At 39.6% G+C, this 22,023-nt stretch overlaps 2 protein-coding genes across 3 annotated transcripts in view; both read left to right on the top strand.

Moving 5' to 3' along the window:
• CMSS1 (cms1 ribosomal small subunit homolog) overlaps positions 1–15,026 on the top strand; it is a 370,849-nt gene extending 355,823 nt beyond the window's left edge. For both annotated transcript variants that reach the window (XM_050782097.1, XM_050782098.1), the window contains exons 5-10: positions 2,229–2,288; positions 3,637–3,739; positions 8,033–8,093; positions 8,410–8,497; positions 12,738–12,826; positions 14,728–15,026. In XM_050782097.1, the coding sequence (XP_050638054.1) occupies positions 2,229–2,288; positions 3,637–3,739; positions 8,033–8,093; positions 8,410–8,497; positions 12,738–12,826; positions 14,728–14,811 (485 nt within the window). In that variant the 3' untranslated portion in view covers positions 14,812–15,026. The remainder of the gene's footprint in view (positions 1–2,228; positions 2,289–3,636; positions 3,740–8,032; positions 8,094–8,409; positions 8,498–12,737; positions 12,827–14,727) is intronic.
• Positions 15,027–20,486: 5,460 nt separating this feature from the next.
• LOC126949306 (cell cycle control protein 50C) overlaps positions 20,487–22,023 on the top strand; it is a 28,355-nt gene continuing 26,818 nt past the window's right edge. Inside the window, exon 1 of the mRNA XM_050782085.1 lies at positions 20,487–20,575. The gene's annotated coding sequence lies outside the window, so the exon portion shown is untranslated. The remainder of the gene's footprint in view (positions 20,576–22,023) is intronic.

Here is a 22,023-nt window from a genome sequence, read left to right as displayed (position 1 = left end):
TAAGCCCAGACAGTTCCAACAGCAGTTAGAATCCACTCTTCTGAGCACACCACTGCCTCTGCTGTGAAAACTGTGTCCTGACTGCACTATCACAGGAACTATTCTAACAAAACCACTTTTGAAGCTTTAACTGAAGTTTGATTTTTACTGTGACTCAATGGTCAGTTTTCCATTCTAGTTCTTTGTTAGAGCAACTGAACTTACGAAGGATTTGTGAGCAGTGGGACCACTGCTGTTCTGTAACCTCATGGAACATCATAAACCTTGCTCCTCTCTAGAGTTATAGGGAGTCAAAGCTCAGAAGAAACTTTTAAGGAGTCATTTGAGTTCCATAGTGAATTTGTTTGATATTATTGTTTTATTAGAGTTCAGTAATATAGTTAGGCAAGAATGTGTGGTCATGGGTTGGTTGGGGAGGAAAGAAAATATGTTTGAAATAATGTTATAACCAAAAAGGACAGGTTTTTATTTTTAGTTTAAAAAATTAGGCCATTTAAGACACAATAAACTGAGACATCAGAGGAAGGTTTGGGAGAACAGGCACTGGTCACTACACTGATGAGACCAAGAACAGAGAGGAGATTTAAGCTAGATGTGGGGAAGGAGATACAGTGGGTTATTTAGAATAGGCTCAAGGAGGGACATAAATACCCTTATATATACACATATAAAGTAGATATAAATAATAACATATTGTTCCTATTTAGTTTGTCGAGCTTCTAACTTGGTTTTGATTTGAGGTTGTTTGTGTCTGTAGGGCACGAACATGTCTTTTCAATTAATATTGTACACTGTACATTGTTAATGTCACACACACGGGCACTGAATTAGGATTTCAAGGCTGGAGTCACCCGGAGCTAATTAACCTCTCTGCTGTCTCCTGAGAGCTGCAGTGTGGTTTAGATTAGTGATTCCTAAATGCCTATAGGCTAGCTGCAACTGAATCACCCAGGAACTTAAACATCAGATCCCCAGGCCCATCCTCAAGAGATTCTAATTCACTATGCAAAAGAGACTCCATCCCAGGAATCTGTACCTTCAGTTCTCCAGGTGAGTCTGATCATATCCAGACTTGGGACATTATAAAGACCACCAAAGGCTCCACAACAATACAGGAGAAAACAGCTTTGAATTACTCACTTAATGAGTTATATGTGCTGGGTCACAACATAAATTTCATTTTGGTCAGTCCAGCCCCTGTTTTATTTTAATGTGTTATATTGTTTTTTATTGTATTGTTATGTCGTGTTGTATTTTGAGACATTATTACCATTCTTCCCTAATCCAAACTCTATTTTCATATGATAGGCATTTTAAAATATATATATATATATTCTTATAAAATATGTCATCCTGTGTATGTATATACATATTAAAGTGTATCTCAAATGGCTCTGTGCTAATGCTTTCATTCTGTTTCTTTCTTCATTTGACACTTTTTCCAGATAGGACTCTGTAGTTTTATGCATGTCTAGTTCATTGCTTCTAAATGCAACATAATATTCCAGCGTTTCCATCTGTCACATATACTCATCCATTTTCCCAGGTATGGACACTTAGGTTGCCTCAAGCACCCTGGTATCACAAATAATGCCAAGATGCATATCCTTGTGTGTGTACCTTAATAGACCACGCAAGAATTTCTTTCTATTATTTACTTTGAGTTGAAGTGATAGAATTATAGGGTATATACATATTAACATTATTACTTTCCAGAATATCTATACCAGTTTACACTTCCACTTACAGTTCACAAGAGTTTCCATCACTTTGCATTCTCAACAACACTTGGTATTATACATCTTGCTAATAGTTGCCATTCTAATGAGTGTGTAAAGTGTGATCTCATTATATTAACATGCACTGCTCTGATAACTAGTGAGTTTGAACATCTTTACATAGATTTGTTAGCCACTTCATTTTGCATTTGTGTAGTCCCCATTTTATGGATTTGGAAAATAAAGGTGCTTCATTAATCTGCTGAGTGATATAAGAAGCTCCTATTTCACTGCTCTAAGAAATTATGGGCAGCTCCATTACAGGTTAAAAGTTTACTTGTTGCTGCTGCTGTTATTTTAAATATAGGCAACACTTTAAGATATATAATGGGCCCCAATTCACTAATATTTTACAACCTTATACATCACTCATAACTCACATATAATCTATTTTGATTGTGTGTGTGCATTTACAAAATTCTCTGTATACCATGTTTATCATATTTCTAGACTCCTGTTTCCTCAAGGCCAATGATTTGACTCACAGTCTTTCCTCATACCTAAAAGAAAGTAAGTAAACTCTGATTTTAATCTATTTAAATTTATCCTTATTTTGCTCTGGCTTTGGAAATTTAGGTTTTGGTCTCGTTTTTGTTTTATAATACATTAGGCCACTGTTGCTCCAGGAATCCAAAGAATGGTGTTCTAGTCCCAGGTCCCCCACCAATTTGCTGTTTGACTTGAGATGAGTCACTGAGTACTCCCCTGGACTTAATTTGTTATCTGAAAAATAGGGAAGATGGACTATGTGATATGTGTTCCATCTGTGAGATTCTGAAATTCTATTTGCATGTTTAGAACTCAGACCATGGCTATAGTGAAGCCAATCTAATTCTATATTTTCAAAATGTATTTTTTGGGAGACTGGAGAAGGACAGGGTCTCATTCTGTCTCCCAGGCTGGAGTGCAGTGGTCTGGTCATAGCTCAGTGGAGCCTCAACCTCCTGGGTTCTGACGATCCTCCTGTCTCAGCCTCCCAAGTAGCTGGGACTACAGTTGTATGTCACCACAAGCAGCTAATTTTTTTTTTTTTTTTTTTTTGATTATTTTTGGTAGAGACAGAGTCTTCCTATGTTGCCCAGGCTGGTCTCAAACTCCTGGGCTCAAGAGATCCTCCGCCCTCTGCCTCCCAAAGTGCTGAGATTACAGGCGTGAGCTACTGTGTCTGGCCCTTCAATATGTATTATATGTAGCCAGCAATAACTAAATTATTCATATCAACTGGTCATTTATTTATGGCCAGCAATGAAACAGTTTAGATATAGAGAGTTTCCATTCTTCTTTCAAACTACAAGCAATTCTGATGACACTAAACTTGAGTTCATAAACCTTTCTTAGCGTCAAATTCAGAAAATGTAAATCTAGGTAATAATAGAATCAACCTCACTAGATTATGAGAACTAAAAAGAAAATCTATGTAAAGTGCTTAGCACCATGTCAGTATTTAGTAAGTGTTTGCTGTTTTTAAATGTTTGTTCCATTTTATATCTTATGTTGAATTTCCCTTTAAAATTTAACATGACTGAATCAGAATTCATTTCCTATTTAATCAACATTGTGAAGTATCAAACATAAATTAAAATATCAAAAATGTAATATTCCAAATTTTTTAACTTAATTTTAAAATTAGTCACATTTAGGGACTTGGCATGTTTGTTTTGTGTTATAAATTAATGATACTTCATTTTAATCTAATATTTACAATAACCAGAAAATTGAATTATAATTGTAATTATAATGAACCATGCTCACTGTATTTTATTTTGCTTAAACACTCAACAAAGAAGAAATACTCAACTTGGGAGGTGGGCCCTGTTTTGCCATTTTTCAAATAATTGTTTTGTGGTCTTTTTTCCAGTCTGTCCTAAGTGGGTAAAACTTAGGAAAAACCACAGTGAGAAGAAATCGGTCCTGATGCTGATCATCTGCAGCTCAGCCATCCGAGCCCTGGAGCTCATTAGGTTGGAAGGTTCACCTATTCCGTATCATAAATGTTTTCTGAATAACTGATATATGCCAAACTATTACGTTCTATGTGCTGGAGATGTAGCAATAAACAAAACAGAGTCCCTGCCCTCATGGAATTTATATTTCAGTGGGGGAGACAGATAATAAACAAGTGAAGATACATCATAACATCAGGTAGACCTATATGTAAGGAAAAAATCAAGCATGGCAAAGGGATATAAGTAGATCAGGACTACTTTTAAAAGGGTGGTCACAGAAAGCTTCTCTAAGGAGATGACAATTTGATCAGAGACTTGAACAAAGTGAAGAAGAAAGCCCAGCAGCTATCGGAAGAAAAGCATTCCAGGTAGAGGGGAGAGTAAGCACAAAAGACCCCAAAGATAGGATGCCATTGTAGGATTTTGAGGAGTTACTTGATCTGAATCATCATTTTAAAGGTTCCCTTTGGCTGCTGTGTGGAGAGCACACATTATAGAGAGCACAGGTAAAGCAAGGAGATCATACCCCAAACAACCAGTTAGAAGAAAATATCTGACTTAAAATAGTAACAAGAAAAGACAGAAGCCAGGCACAGCAGCTCATGCCTACAATCCTGTCACTTTGGGAGGCTGAGATGGGAGGACTCCTTGAGCCCTGGAGTTTGAGACCAGCCTGGGCAACATAATAAGACCCCATCTCCATTATAAATTTTAAAAAAAAGAAGAAGAAAAGAAAAGAAAGAAAGAAAAAAGATAGAATACCACGGAATACACTTATCAAAACTTATGTACAGACAGTATCATCTAAGGGATGCAGAAAACTTGAACAAACAAAAATGTATACCATATTCTTGAATAGGAAAACTCAATATTGTAAGCATGTCTGTTTTACTTAGGATAGCCTACAGATTTCACACATTCCTAGTTAAACTCCAATAGAGTTGTTTTTTTTTTTTTTTAACTGGTTAAACGAGTTCTGAATTCTTATGGGATAATATACAACTAAAAATAGGCAAAGAAATTCTGAAAAATAATACTAATGAGAGGATTATATCACTAGAGATTACAAATTATATATACATATATATATACACACACACTCTCTGAAGTCTCAATAATTAACAGTATGGAACTGGCACATGCATGACAGATCAGACGAGTGGAATAGAATTGAAAGTTCAGGAACAGACCCAAATGCATATGAAAATGTAGCACATGCCTAAGGTGACAAATCAGAAATCAGTAGGGAAAGATGGATTGTTTAATAAACGGTGTTGAACAACTGAGTAGCCATCTGGAAAAGCAAAGTTGGATTCATATCTCACTGCTTATAACAAGATAAATTCCAAATGGAACAAAAATTTAAAGGTAAACATTATGTTTTAGGCCGGGCGCGGTGGCTCACACCTGTAATCCCAGCACTTTGGGAGACGAAGGCGGGCGGATCATGAGGTCAGGAGATCGAGACCATCCTGGCTAACACAGTGAAACCCCATCTCTACTAAAAATACAAAAAAAATTGCTGGGCACGGTGGCAGGCGCCTGTAGTCCCAGCTACTCGGGAGGCTGAGGCAGGAGAATGGCGTGAACCCAGGAGGCGGAGCTTGCAGTGAGCTGAGATCACACCACTCACTCCAGCCTGGGTGACAGAGCGAGCCTCCCTCTCAAAAAAAAAAAAAAGATTATGTTTTAAAGATAATTTGTCAGTGCTTTACTAAGTGCTTTCATGTACTTTTTCATTTACTGTAGTTTTTGTAGAATAAACAAAAAGGCTTCCACTGGTCAGTGGTAACATTCAGCTTTCAGAGAAGAGCCGTGAGAGTCAGACGGGATTTGCTAGGACCAGCTCTCTCTGAGAGCCTGGCTCTGGGTCAGGCTTTGACAAGAGACAAAACAAAGGAAAATCCAAGTCATGAAGAAAGAGGAACTTGGTCAAATAGACTAAGGTGCAAATCTAGACACTCAATAGTTATTTACATCTGTTTTTTCTAAATGAACTAATGTAATCACGAATTTAGAAAAGTAGTTGTTAAACTTTAATAGTCCTTCAAACCCTCCTTTCTCCACTGAAGTGGAGACACACATTAAATTGTATCACATTGTGCACATACATTAACTTGTAGCATATAATCTCCCAGTGAAACACTTGTGTTTCTTTCCATTTTTTCTGCTCTAAACATAATTGATCTTGAAGATTCCAACTGCTTCCGGGCAGCTGTATTACCAGTCCTAAAATCATGGGAATTCACATTGACTTTTCAGTGCTTTAAAAACTACCTCATTTCAGCTTCAGATGCTAAGGGCAAAGAGTTTGGCCTGGAGGTGGACTCTTAAAATAAAGCTATCAAATTGATTCGAGCTTTTGTTGTACATAAATTCCTTACTGAGGACATAAAAGTACTATGTTGTCACACTTCATTTACCAATTTGCAATATTTTTTTGTGTCCCCAGTAATACTGTGATCCATTTCAAGGTTAGGTGATTTGCAGAAGGTGATTTCTGAGTAGGCACAACAAGCCCTACTCATAAAGACTAACATTTAAGAATTCGAACTTTTGTGAGAACATCTGTTCTACTGAGAGCCATGACTTACTTTAAATTGTCTTCCTGGTTAACCTTGCCATGGAGAAAGCTTATGTGTAAGTAAAAACTTGAGGCAACAGAACTTGTGGAGCATGATTCACTATTTTGCAAACTCATATGTTTTTACTGGTCAATATTTCTCAAAATATAATAACGATATATGAAGGAAACTAGTAAACCCATGTTAGATCATCCTCAAATATAGGTGATATATAGAAATACGTTCAACAAATGAAAAACAGGTTGTGAAAACAGAAGCAAGGAAAAAGTAAAGAACAGAAAATTAGGTGAAGCCAGCTAGAAATGGTGCTCAAACTCACGTCCATAAAGCCCTGTTCAGTTGCAACAGTGGCCCCAACTGGGGGCCTGCACTTTCCAACAGCCAGGATCTGTTGGGAAATACTATCAGTTGTCAGATTGATGGCATTCTGTGGGTTTAAGAAGAAAAAAAAAAGTTCCCTGAGAAATACAGTTTTTCCCTCTGTGACATAGTGATAGCAGCATTCTCAGTGTCATCTGTACAACAAGAATCCTGGACAGATAATGTTATGTGGCTGTTTATAGAACAGCTGTTGGTGCCAGCTGAGGACCTGATGCCACAGTAGAGGTAGAAAGGCAGGCATGTCAGGTGCCACCAGCGTCGTCTCCACCTTCAGAGCTGGTGGTCTGGATTGATGTGGATAGATCTAGCTTCTTGACTACCTAGAAACTAAGTGGACTGCCTGTCCTGCTGGTGTAAGCCAGAGACTGTAAAGCGACAACTCAAAGGCTAAGTTTACCCCACAAGTATTTGGCACCTAAAAAATTTTTGAATGACTTGCCCATATTTAAAATCAGATTGCACATATAAAAATCTAAATTTCTGGCTTCTCTAAAAATCAGAGGATCTTAGGCCCATAATCTCACATCCTCATAACTGGCAGAGCTGAGCACTAGTTGACCCCTGTACGGGGGGCATCACTCTCGAGTGCCCCTCAGTCCTCACACCCACCTCCCAGATCACCTCATTTACAATAACCCCTGCCCTCATAGCTTTAATTCCGCCAGTCCTTTGTGTCAGTGGTTTCTTCTTACTTTTTTTCCTTCCTTCTTTGCTTCCTCTTTCCCTTCTTTCCTTCCTTCTTTTCTTTCTTTTGGCTGAAGCTCCATTTCCACCTATAAAATTTTATAGAGAAGTTTAGTCTACAAAGTAGATAAGAAAGGACAGCTCTGACAGAAGGATAGAAACCCGCCTTCTTCCCCCTTTCCATCTCATCCCCCGGCTTTCCTCATGGCCACCACAGGCAGACCTTTGTAGATGCCCTTGGCTCCACAGAGAATGGGCTGACATCACCGCTCTAAGATATCTCTTGCAACCGAATTTTGTATGAGAACTGCACTGCACGGTTGGAAATGAATTTTCTGCCAGGGACCTGAAATACTGGAATTCTGTATTACAAGTGAAAGGCAGATCATGTGTTTCAGTAATCAAGGAAACCTAAGTAAGGTTGACCTTGTGTATGGCAGTGTGAAGCCAACACAGATAAGTACCTGAATAAAAGGCTACCCCACTCTCATTGCAAATGCTGGCTAACCTGCAAATCTCAGAATTTGTGTGTACATATGTGCATATATACACACATATGCACACATCCTTTGAATAAAGCAAGACATAATACTTAAGTAGTCATAGTGGCCTAGAATGAGTTGGTTTTCTTAAGCATTCACCTACTTCTTTTCATTAGGTCGATGACAGCATTCAGAGGAGACAGCAAAGTTATAAAATTATTTGCAAAGCACATAAAGGTAAGCAAGGGCCTGTGATCCCTAAAGGCCTCTCCCAGACCTCAGCTTTTTCCTTTCAACCTCTTCTCCTAATCTCCTTAGCAAGTATTTTATTGAGTTCCTTCCTTATGTAACATTTAACCACTTTTCTAGTTTTTTAAATTCTATGCCTCCACATATCTACCTCCCCCCTACAGCAGTTGCTTCTGCCATGCTCCATCCCTGAGGCTTGACCCTTTGATTCCTTGAAGATTTAACTTTGAGATAAAGTTAAGAAATTGGTGTAAAATTGCACTTTCTTAATGACTTCCTTTTCTTCTCTTTCCTCTTGGAACAGGTCCAGGAGCAGGTAAAGCTGCTGGAGAAGCGTGTGGTGCACCTGGGTGTAGGAACTCCAGGGAGAATTAAAGAACTTGTTAAACAAGGTATGACAAGAGGGCAGCGATACTCTTGCCCAGGGCTGGGAGTCTGCCTTACCCACATGTGAGTCTCAGAAACTAAATTCAGGATATACAGAAACCAGACCTCTGTGTTAATTCAGGAAGTGGAAATTCAGCCTTTAATCTCTGAAGCCAACCAGCAAGTATAGCACATTAGGGAATGATAAGGGCTGTGGCAAACTGAAGTACATGTGCCCACCTAAACAGAGTCCAATTCCAGCTGCTACAAGCAGGTTAGTGGGTCACATGGCCTTCATTCCACCAGTGCGCGGCCACTGCTTCAGTTGAGTATTCCCGCTCACTCCACAGAGTCTCGGGGAGACTCCCATTTTGAGGGCTGGTATATAAAACATACTAAAACAAAACGTAGTTTCCGTGAATGTAATGCGGACATTCCATAATTGTTCTTCCCAAATGTGTTTCTCTTTGAGTGCTTTACAGAAAGTATTCTAGACAATATCCACTGGTGAGTTTTTCTAGTTTGCCGACTTTCTCAAAGCCAGTAACCTGAGAACCTGCTAACCTGCCAATTATCTTATTACCTCTTCTACCTACCAGGCACATTCAATGATTTCTTTTCAATACTTATTTCCAAATTACTTATGTATTATCTAATAGAGGTTTTTTTTAAATAACTGTCTGGAGCTATTCTCAGATTATTTTATATACCTAAAAGTAATGTGCTCATCAGTGTAGTAACTCATTATAGAGATGGTCATTTGCCAGGGAGCAACCAAAAGCTAAAACTACTATTGTTTCTCTCCAGATGAAAATCATCCAGGGTTACTTGAACCCACTATATGCAGAGTTTTGTACAAATACCAACAAGTAACAAATTTGGCTGCCCCTGACAAGGAAGGGAAACAACACTTTTGAGTTCCTACTTGTACGCAGTGCTATGCTTGACACCCTTACATATGTTATCTCATTTAGCACTCACAGCATCCTTACAGGCCAGCCATTTTATTTCTTATGAGAGAGAACTGAAGCTCAGAGGGTTATGTCACCCTCCCCAAGGTCTATCACTCCCAGCTTTCCTGGTTCTACAGCCTTTTCTCCTCAGGGAGCTCCTGATCCAGCTGAAGAACCAAATGTACATAGACTGAGATCGATAGCATGAGGCAGTAAATGCCAAGAGCCAAATGAGCACTTCTAAGTGGTACAGGAGTTGAAATGAGAAAGAGATAGTTATGCTGGCCTGAATCTGCAGAGCAGGGTCTTTAACTGATCTTTGAAATGTGGAGAGGATTGAAATAGGCCGGGAGGGTCAGGGGAAGCATCCATGAATGGGAGAACAGCCCAGTGAGATTCTCAGAAAGCAGGCACATACACATGTTATATCACAAGGAATTAGGAGGAGGCAAAACAGTGTTGCAGTTAAGAGCCCCTGTGATGGACTCAGACCTCCAGATTCAAATCTTAGATCTAGCAACTTACCAGCTCTGTAACCTTGGCAAGTTACTTAACCCTTCTCAGCCTGTTTCTTTGTACGAATGACCGGGATTGTAATAGTAGCTACTTTAAGGTTTGTTATAAAAACAAAATGCCAATAAAGAGCTCAGCACACTGTCACACCCTAAACACTTAGCAAATATTAGTTATTTATTAAAGAGACCAACTTTCTTGCTTGGAGACTTTGTGGGCTATAGTAGCAGTTGATGCAATTGGAAAGAAATTTGAGGAAAGCCCTTGAACAGTAAGCCAAGGAGTTTGGATTTTTGTCTTGTGGACATCCTATGGCATTTGAAAGTTAAGAGGCACCAAGGCCTTCTATGAGACACAGATTTGGGAGTGATTGACTGGGTATCAGGAGAAGCTAAGGATGGACTCTCAGGTTGGTTCCTGTCTCCCTAGCAGCTTTTAGCTAAAGATTCACCACCAGTCCCTGCTGGCATCCAGATTTTTTTATGTGTCACCAGACTTCCCCAACCCCCACCCCATGCAACAGGATTACTCTTCTCTGTATTTAAAAGAAAGAGAGGAAGAGAAAAAGCAAAGCTCTCCAGACTATTGAAATCAGATCTCTACAGAGTTGTGAGACCTCAATATGCAGGCTTATTTCAGGTGGAAAAATCATTTAAAGGGCGATGTATTTTTACAATATTAATGAAAATAATTTTTACTTCTGATTCTAATTGGATGAATGGTTTAATATTCATTAACCACAGGTCTTTGGCTACATACAAAGTGTTTAAAGAGAATAGTCCCAGCACCCTAAAAATGGGAAATCTAACAGAGTGACACCAGTAGCACATATGTAGCTGTTTATGACTTAATAAGATGTTTATATGTTTATATATAAGGAGAGTTTTCAGACATTGAACAATATCCCATGACATTGGTATGTATACAATTACAGACAATTGTATTGTTTTAATTTAGTAATGAAGGGGATTTTCTGACTGTAGGAGCCTTTGGAAAATGCAAAAATGTACAGAGAAGAAAACAAGTCACTTTAGAGGCAATCTCTTGTTAATAATGAATATATTTCCTTTCAGTCTTTTTTCTATACATTTGTATGTTTATTTTTATATAGCAGAGATTGATTATACTGCATTTCATAACTTTATAACCTACCTTTTTCACTTGCTATATCTCATGAGGACTTACTTTCCTTGTCATGAAGCACGTTTAATTTTTCATTTGTATAGCTACGCTATTTACAATATTCTATTGTAAATTTATTTTTTTGCAATTCTATTATGGTAGACTTTGGGTTGTTTCTAAATTTTGGCTATTATAAATAATATGGCAATGATCATTTTTGCAAGTAGCTATGTTTATGTTTCTGATGCTTCATTGGGATTGGTCATAGAAGGAAATTTATTTTATCAAATACAAGCATTTTGGCCAGGCACCGTGGCTCACGCCTATAATCCCGGCACTTTGGGATGCTGAGATGGGCAGATCACTTGAGGTCAGGAATTCGAGATCAAATAAAAGCATTTTGAAGCTGTTATATTATGCTCAGTTTCATTCCAGAGAGGCTGTACCTATTGCTTTCCTGCCAGCAGTTATATTAAGGGAAGACTGATGATCAACTCATTGTCTTTTCCAGTTCACCATTTTTATTTTAATTTTGCAGAATGTTTTTAATAACAGGCATTTGAATTATAAACAGCATGAACAAGTATTAGGGGCAAAGAGGAAAATATTTAAATACCATGAGGAAAAGCTGAGGGGAAGTGCCACGGGAGAGGAAGGCTGTAGGTACTGTTTTTTTTTTTTTTTTTTTTTTTTTTTTTTTTTTTTTTTTTTTTTTTGAGACGGAGTCTCGCTCTGCCGCCCAGGCTGGAGTGCAGTGGCCGGATCTCAGCTCACTGCAAGCTCCGCCTCCCGGGTTTACGCCATTCTCCTGCCTCAGCCTCCCCAGTAGCTGGGACTACAGGCGCCCGCCACCTCGCCCGGCTAGTTTTTTGTATTTTTTAGTAGAGACGGGGTTTCACCGTGTTAGCCAGGATGGTCTCGATCTCCCGACCTCGTGATCCGCCCGTCTCGGCCTCCCAAAGTGCTGGGATTACAGGCTTGAGCCACCGCGCCCGGCCTAAGGTACTGTTAACACGAGAGACGTGGAACAGCTTGGAGCAGAGGCAAGAACTGACTGTATGCCCAACTGTGAGACATCTGAGGACCAGACAATCCCTGAGGTCCCCTGCAGCCCTCACAGTCCATAATTGTCTTGTAGACAGACAGGAAAACAGTGAATGGAGTAATTAAGTGATTTACCAACCTCATCAAAGGATAGATGAATAGAGCCTATTCATCTCAACTTCCTTTTCTGCCTAAAATGAACCACCCAGCCCTGTCCTCATCTTTCTCCCCACTCACCTCCTCAGAGCCATGCAGACTCCGTGGACTCAACTCCTCTGAAAGGCAACTACCCAAAACTGCAGGATTTAGCTTAGCAAATGCCTGTCAGGAATGAGACTACAGCCTCTGGGTCTTCATGAAATGGAGGCTTGGCCAGCATGTGAGCATTTGAGGAGCTTAGCAAGAGCAGCTTGTCTGCTTTCCTCAGAAGCAGTGATGAGTTGATAAGAAGAGCACGTCTCAGAGTGCTGCGTTTGTTTCCATCAGGGAAGGGCAGCACTTAATGTGCAGAGATGAGTTACTGGGGGAGAGGACAGCATATGGGACAAAAAGTAACCCGGAGAATAAAAAATCATTTTAATAAGCTTATGTCATGAGGTCTTTACTGCAGCAACTCTCTCCCTGTCTCCTTCAGGTGGCTTTAATTTGAACCCCTTAAAATTTCTGGTTTTTGACTGGAACTGGAGAGATCAGAAGTTGAGGAGAATGATGGACATTCCCGAGGTACCACGTAACCAGCAGTTGCTTTTAATCATTTTTTCTCTATTTGAACTTGAGTTCAAACACAGTAATAAAGTCTTTGACATGAGGAGCCAGCACATTTTAGATTTTGAAATGATTTCTATCTTTTCTAACTCTGAGCTAACTATAATTATAGAGGCCACCTCCTCCCCTTACACATAACTGTATCCTTTCCATGTGTTTCATGGGAATCGGCTCTGTTGCTCCTTAAATGACCAATGGCCTCTCCTCACTAGGGACCATTTTGAGAAACAAGAAGATCTGAAGGACCTGCACTTTTCCTGTGCCTTTCTTTGTAGACACACTCGTCTTTGTCTTTCATTCTTCTATGTGCACTTTTGGCTCGGGTTGGGGAAGCAGGGGTACAAACTTGCCTCTTTGCCAGCATCTCCACATCCCCAATAACCCACTTACTTAATTTAGAAAGATATTTTGATTTCATGGGGTGGGGAAATTTTTTGATGTCTCAGTGGATTACAATTGAATGATTGAATGCCTTTATGGGCACAGTATTAGCTCATTATATATTTTTAAAAGCAATCCATTATCATCATAATGTGAAAAATTGACCTTGCCACCTACCATGCTGTCATGGGGCTAATTTTTCAATCTAGCCTGATGCTTCACAGTAGCTGTTAGAAAAAAAAAATGGTTACCAGTCACCAACCAAGAACAAATCATGGCAGTAACTATCAAAGAGGCTTGGAAATACTCTTCCAAACATGCTGAATGAATTAATTTATCACATAAAACTGTATCTCCAGTTGACCAAACCTGATTATAATTCATCAGTGAGTTATTTCAGACATCAGTTCAGGTTAAAAAACAGTTTGCTCAGTTACACACACACACACACACGCACACACACATACACAGTTGTGCATTTTGTCCCCTGAATTGACTGGTTTCTTAAAACTGGTTTAACAACTTTGATATCAGGCATGAGGCCACAGTTGATTATTTCAGTTATAATATTAAACTGACTAATCTACTAAGTTTCTAATTCTAATAATGAGAAATATCCAAAAACATCTTTTCACCCATAGTTATTTTTATTCTGTTGCTGTCATTCTTAGCAGTTATCCTAAGGCAATAAAATCCTATACTGAACTATCGTATATAATATTGTTTACAGAAAGCACACTGTGGAGTCCTTGAAACACCTTTATATAGCATTTTATTTTGAATGGCTGCACTTTAATGAACCTAATGTTTTATATAGTACCTCTTCCTTCATTTATATAGTACCTCTTCTTTCATTTATATAAATATTTTAATTCTGCCAGGCATGGCGACACACACCTGTAATCCTAGCCCTTTGGGAGGCTGAGGTGGGAGGATTACTTGAAGCCAGGAGTTCGAGACCAGCCTGGGCAACAAAGCAAGACCCTGTCTCTACAAAACAATAATAATAATAGGCCAGGCGCAGTGACTCACACCAGTAATCCCAGCACTTTGGGAGGCCAAGGCAGGCAGATCACTTGAGGCCAAGAGCTCAAGACCAGACTGGCCAATATGGCAAAACCCTGTCTCTACTAAAAATACAAAAGTTAGCTAGGTATCATGGCACATGCTTCTAATCCAAGCTACTCAGAAGGCTGAAGCATGAGAATCACTTGAACCCGGGAGGCAGAGATAGCAGTTAGCCAAGATCACGCCACTGCACTCCAGCATGGGCAACAGAATGGGACTCTGTCTCAAAATAATAATAATAATTTTTAAAATTTCAACTCGAAATCAAATGTGTGTTAGGACTTTTGCCCTCTCTGATTCTGGCCATAACAGCTGGGTAAATACCAGGGAGTCCTGATGGTTGAATTTATTCACCAAGACCATTTTTGCTTGATCTTAATCTTTTTTTTTTTTCTTTTTCTCTCATTTAGATAAGAAAGGAGGTATTCGAACTTCTGGAAATGGGAGTGCTCAGTCTGTGCAAGTCAGAATCTTTGAAACTGGGCCTTTTCTAAGTCTGTGTCTTAATGAAGATTCCAGTCTTCACAGTAGAAGTTGCATCTTATTTAATGACTCTGATATATTGCAAGCACTCAGTAAATATCAGCAAATAGTTTATGTTAACTGTGTCAGCAGATAGATCGCTGGAATGTGGGGATTCTGAAACAGGAATGAATCTGTCCTTTTGACAACTCTCTTATTTAATAAAGTATCACCGGCTTGTGTGTGATCCTTGTTGAGCAGACCGAGTTTTTCTGTCACCAACTGGCTTCTGATGTAACTGTTCAGGAGAAAGGAAAGAGCAGCTGGGTGACCTCAGGCAAGCCCCTTACCTCTCTGAGCCCCATCTCATCAGCTCAAAGTGGGAATGTCTCACAGCAGTGTTGAGGGTTCCAGGAGATGGTACATGGGGAGCAGATTTGTAAACTCTGAGGCATGGTCCCAGCAAAAAGGGTGGCAAGTATATTAGTCCATTCTCACATTGCTATAAGTAACTACCTGAGACTGGGTAGATTATAAAGAAAAGAGGTTTGACTCACAGTTTCACAGGCTGTATAGGAGGCATGGCTGAGAGGCCTCAAGAAACTTACAATCACAGCAGAAGGTGAAGGGGAAACAAGCACATCTTCACATGGTGACAAGAGAGCAAGAGAGTGAAGGGGGAAATGCTACACACTTTTAAACAACTAGATCTTGTGAGAACTCACTCCGTATCATGAGAACAGCTTAAGAGCAAGGGGGAAATCTGCCCCCATGATCCAATCACCTTCCACCAGGTCCCTCCCCCAACAATGGGAATTATAATTCAACATAAGATTTGGGTGGAGACACAAACCCAAACCATATCATTCCACCCTGGCCTCTTCCAAATTTCATTTCCTTCTCACATTTCAAAACACAATCATACCTTCCCAACAGTCCCCCAAAGTCTTAACTCATTCCAGCATTAACTCAAAAGTCCAACTCCAAAGTCTGATCTGAGACAAGGCAAGTTCCTTCCACCTATGAGCCTGTAAAATAAAAAACAAGTTAGTTACTTCCAAGATACAATGGAGGTACAGGCATTGGGTAAATGCTCCCATTCCAAGTGGGAGAAACTGGTCCAAACAAAGGAGCTAAAGGCCCCATGCAAGTCCAAAACCCAGCAGGGCACTCATTGAATCTTAAAGCTCCAAAATAATCTTTGACTCCATGTCTCATATCCAGGCCACACTGATGCAAGGAATGGGCTCCCAAGGCCTTAGGCAGCTCTACCTCTGTGGCTCTGCAGGGTACAGTCCCCATGGTTACTTTCACAGGCTAGTGTTGAGTGCCTAAGCATATCCAGGTACACAGTGTAAGCTGTCAGTGGATCTACCATTCTGGGGTCTGGAGGATGGTGGCCCTCTTTTTACAGCTCCACTAGGCGGTGCCCCAGTGGGGACTGTGTAGGGGCTCCAACCCCGCATTTCCCCTCTGCACTGCCCTATAGAGGCTCTCCATGAGGGCTTCACCCCTGTAGCAGACTTTTGCCTGGACATCAAGGCATTTCCATACATCCTCTGAAATTGAGGTAGAAGCTCCCAAACCTCAACTCTTGCCTTCTGCACACCCATAAGCCCAATAGCACGTGGAAGCTGCCAAGGCTTGGGGCTTGCACCCTCTGAAGCAATGGTTCAGGCTGTACCTTGGCCCCTTTTAGCCACAGCTGGAACTGGGCAGCTGGGAAGTAGGGTGCCATGTCCTAAGGCTACACAGAGCAGCTGGGCCCAGGGCCTAGCCCACGAAACCATTTTTCCCTCCTAGGCCTCTGAGCCTGTGTGGCAGGGGGATGCTGCCATGAAGGTCTCTGAAGTGCCCTGGAGGCATTTTCTCCATTGTTTTGGCTATTAATATTCAGCTCCTCTTGTGCAAACTTCTGCAGCTAGCTTGAATTTCTCCTCAGAAATTGGGTTTTTCTTTTCTACCACATGGCCAGGCTGCAAATTTTCAAACTTTTGTGCTCTGCTTTGCTTTTAAATATAAGTTCTCTTTCCTTATGCAAATGAGCATAGGCTTTTAGAAGCAGCCACATCACCTCTTGAACACTTTGCTGCTTAGAAATTTCTTCTGCCAGATACCCTAAGTCATCTCTCCCAAGTTCAAAGTTACACAGATCCCTAAAGCAGGGGCACAATGCCACCAGTCTCTTTGCTAAAGCACAGCAAGAGTGACCTTTGCTCCAGTTCCCAATAAGTTCCTCATCTCCATCTGAGAACACCTCAGCCAGGACTTCATTGTCCATATCACTATCAGCATTTTGGTCAAAATTGTTCAAGTCTCTAGGAGTTTCCAAACATTCCCTCATATTCCTGACTTCTTCTGATCCCTCCAAACTGTTGCAACTTCTGCCCATTACCCAGTTTCAAAGTTGCTTCCACATTTTTAGGTATCTTTATAGCAATGTCCCACTTCTCTGGTACCAATTTTCTGTATTCCTCCATTTTTACATGGCTATGATGAACTACCTGAGACTGGGTAGTTTATAATGAAAAGAGGTTTAAATGACTTCCAGTTCCACAGGCTGTAAAGGAGGATGGCTGGGGAGGCCTCAGGAAACTTAAAATCATGGCAGAAGATGAAAGGGAAGCAAGCACATCTTCACGTGGCAACAAGACAGTGAGAGAGTGAAGGGGGAAGTGCTACACACTTTTAAACAACCAGATCTTACTATCTGAGATCTCACTATCTGAGAACTCACTATCTGAGAACTCACTATCTGAGAACAGCAAGGGGGAAATCCGTCCCCATGATCCAATCACCTCCCACCTGGTCCCTCCCCCAACACTGGGAATTACAGTTCCACATGAAATTTGGGTGGGGACACACAGCCAAACCACATCAGCAGGATAGTGGTAGAAAGAGCATCAGGTGAATTTGGCACTTTGTAAACATATAAAAAGACAACAATATAATCACAGTTATCTTACTCATTATTTTTTTTTTAATTTTCTATTTTGAAACTTCAGGCTTAATAGAAAAGTTTTAAAAATGGAGAATTCCCATATCCCCTTCCCTGAGCTTTCCCAGTGTTAACTTCTTGTATAACCATAATAGAGTTATCAAAACTAAGAAGTCATCACTGGTACTGTATAATTAACTAAACTACAGAGTTTATTTGGATTTCTCCAAATAAACTGATGTCCTTGTTCTATTCCAGGATTCATTTTAGGATCCCACATTGCACTTACTTAGTTGTTGTGTCTCTTTGGTTTCTTGAGACCACTGACAGTTCCTCAGTATTTCCCTGTCTTTTCATGACCTTCATACTTTTTTGAAGAGTATCCATCGTGTATTTTGTAGAATGTCCCTCAATTTGTATTTGTCTGTAATGTTCTCATGATTTGATTGAAGTTACACATTTTTTGACCAGAATACTACAGAAGCGAGTATGTCCTTCTGGATTTATTATATCAGGGGTACATAATGTTAATATGTCTTATTACCAGTGATGTCAGCCTTGATCACCTGGCTAAGGTGGTATCTGCCAGTTTTTTCTACTATAAAGTTATTATTTTCCCTTTGTAATTAATATCCATTTTAGGGGCAATACTTTGAGGCTATACAAACATCTGTTTTTCCTCAAACTTTTGCCTGCTAATTCTAGCAAACATTGGTATTTCTTGCCTGCGACAGCCATTACTGTAATGGTTTTTCTATTTTTCTCATTCCTTCAACATGTGTTACATTTATTACAGAATTCCTCTTTAAGAAATAATTATCTCTTTTCCCCCATTTACTTGTTTGTTCAATTATTTATTTACATCAGTATGGACTCGTTGATACTCATTTTATTCTATGAGTTATAAGGTAATAGTATTGTTTTTTATTTGTTGCTCAAATTCACTTACTTTTCTTACTCATTTAAATAATGTTGATTGGTTACCCACTCTGTGCCAAGCACTGTGTTTACAACTTTCATTTATATATAAGCTGTTATGTTTAATCACTGAAATAGTCCCAAAGGAAAAAGTGTTATAAGTCACATTGTATAGACAATGAAACTAAATCTGAGAAGGGACATATACTAGTTTAAGTAGCAGAACCAGAAGTCAGACCCAGGTCTCCCATATCCACTTCAAGACACCCAACTTATCTGGAGACTGAAGCGTATACAGCAAACAAGAGATAAGAAAGCAAACAGATGCCAGTACTGATATATAAAATTCAAATTTTGTGAAATTGTAAATGAGCCTAACAGGCTAGCAAGTCAAAGTCCAGGAAATCACACAGGCCTGCACGCCAACAACTTGTTGCTCATGCACTTTGCACCTCTGTGGTCCAAAAGCCAGAATACTGAGAGGGACTCAGAGGAAAGAGGAGTAGGTTCCATTCTGCAGGATTCCCACTAGAGCCCAGTAAGTTATAAGAAAAACAACTACTACAGAATGAACATTTAAGCTATCGCTAAACTTAACTCTATCATTTTCATCCCTTTAGCCCTAAGAAGTGAGATATTCTTGGGCGATGGTAAGAAAGAAAATGGACCACATACCTTCTCAATAGAGGCATTTAACTTCCTGTCAAGTGACATGTCCTAGATTAATATGGGGAAAAAAAGCCATCAGGTATGATTATTATCAGAAGAGAGATCTGCAAATTAAGACACTGCAGTCTGTGCTGTCAGAATTCAGACCAATCTGCCAAGCTGCTATGAATTCACCAAAACATGAGACTATCGTGAATATTACATGTGTATATCCATATAATGTATGTGTATATTTAATATATATTTTTATATTTAGCATATATATTTTCATCCCAGCAGTTAATAGGAAAGACAATGAAATATAAGGCAACCCCAAATATGCAAATGTCTGCTAATGCCTGAGAAGGCTATTTAAATGAAGACAAGTTAGAAATCACTTCAAAATTTTCCTTTTTTTCCTTTTTTTTTAAAAAAAAAGATGGGATCTTGCTCTGTCTCCCAAGCTGAAGTGCAATGGTGCCATCATAGGTCACTGCAGCCTCAAACTCCTGGGCTCAAGTGATCCTCCCACCTCAGCCTCCCAAAGTGCTGGGATTACAGGCATGAGCCACTGCACCTAGACTTTGACATTTCTAGTGATACCACAGTATAACTGCTGTTAACAAATTGCTGTATTGGTATCAATCTAGAACAGTGATTCTCAAACATGGGCAACAGAGGCCAGGGATGCAACTAAACATTTTACAATCTTACAGGACAGCCTTCACAACAAAGAAACATCTGGCCCAAGATGTCAGTAGTGCTGAGAAAAAGAACCCTGTTCTGGAAATATCGAAAGGCAATGCATATAAGGTATATTTGCACATTGAAAGTAGATTTATTTAGAAGAGGGAAATAGATGAATATAAAAGTACCTGGAGAATGTATATCTAGCTGTCTCTCAAGAATATTGTCCCAGAAATATTTGTACTTATTACCTGTGATGGCTAATTTTAATGTGGCAACTTGGCTAGGCCATAGGATACCCAGATAGTTGGTTAAACATTATTCTGGGTGTTCTGTGATGGTATATTTGCATGAGATTAACATTTAAATTGGTAGACCTGAGCAAAGAGGATTGCCCTTCATAATGTGAGAGGGCCTCGTCCTGTCAGTTGAAGGCCTGAATAGAACAAAAGACTGACTCTCCCCAACCCCCCAAGAGAATTCTACCTGACTGCCTTCTAACTGAAACATTGGCTCTTCCTGGCTCTATGGCAGCCTGGTGGCCTTCAGACTTGCATTGGGACATCAGCTCTGCAGATTTTGGGGTTGTCAGCCTCCATAATCATGTGAGCCAATTCCTTATAATATACACATACGGTCATATAATCTCCTACTGGTTCTGTTTCTGTGGTGAACCCTGAGTACTACACCACCTGTGAAGCTCCTTTTAGTCTGGGATTTGGGTTAGTTGGTTTTGTTGTTTTATAAACTGTCTAAGAAATACTATTCTCATTGGTTTTTTGCTGTAATTACCCTCTTGCTAGGCATTATGTAATATAATCCCATCCAATCCAATGTTGGAATAAGTATTTGAATCACAAACATACCCCAATGTTGTGTAGGTCAACCCTGTTCTTATAATCTAATCTCATAGCTTTTTACTGCCTTTTAAACCCAAGCTCTTGACCATGTTTATTTAGTAAAACAAATGGTAAATGTTAACGAGAAGTGTTCACTGCCATCTTCTCACACAAGGCTGTCTGACACCAACAACCGTACTAGTTGCCACCTCCAAATTAGATTCAAATGTCATGCTGAAAATTTCCCATTGGTATTTTGCTCTTTACACAGTTTGTAAGTGGAAAGGTTTAACTCTGAATTGGAAACTTCCTAATGTAAGCATTTGCATCAATTTTGTATTCTTTCAAACCAGGTACATTTGCCAAAGTCATTACTTTCTTTGATACAAAAATAGTCCAGGATGGCTTCTCTGTCTAATGTAAATTAAAAGGGAAGATTAGATTAGAAATTCACCTGCTCCCTAATTTTAAAAATTCTAATTCTAAATCTTAAATGCCAGTTTTAAAAAAAGTAATTATTAATTACTAATGGCCTAAGGAAAATAATGTTAGTGGATTTCTAACAAGGGAAAAAACCCAAAACCAGACCTAATACTGTACTTCAATGTTGAACATCTCACTGATTATCTTCCTCTTCCTTTCTCTTGCCTCATTCAGGCTACTCCAAAGCATGCACTTAAGAGAGGTTAGGAGGAGATGTTTTTAATCTGCATTTTCTACTAGAGTCTTTTTTATGGATGAAAAAAAAATTGGAAGCTGCTGAAATGAGACATCTGTGTTCTACAATTCCCTGTTTGCTGCTCTCTTCCTCATTATCACAAATAGCAAAGTTAGCTATGATCTGAGAGCATTTTTCCAATTTAGTTTATATTCATGTTAAGCCACAGCCACATTTGGAGAAAAGCTGACAGCCCTAACTTTTATTTTTTTGTATTAATCTCCAAGGATCTAGGCAAGTTCCTAAAGATAAATCCATTTCCACCTCTCAGGAAGGGCTTGCCTTGAATTACTCACCAAATCCCAGAAATAGCCCATCGTGATTGCTTCCTAGTGTCACCAGATGTTGGTTTCTGCAGACCTTGCCGGGGACTATCCATCCTAGGCATGACATTTAGCACAAGAACCTTTTTAAGCCTAAGTCAGTTATACTCAGTAATGGCTGGTTGGAGAGAACTGAGCTCCCGTTAAATACCAGGTCTGGTTAAGGAATAATC

This window comes from Macaca thibetana, chromosome 2 (assembly GCF_024542745.1).
Source record: "Macaca thibetana thibetana isolate TM-01 chromosome 2, ASM2454274v1, whole genome shotgun sequence".
NCBI classification, from domain to species: domain Eukaryota; kingdom Metazoa; phylum Chordata; class Mammalia; order Primates; family Cercopithecidae; genus Macaca; species Macaca thibetana.
This window is presented reverse-complemented; position numbering and strand designations above follow the sequence as displayed.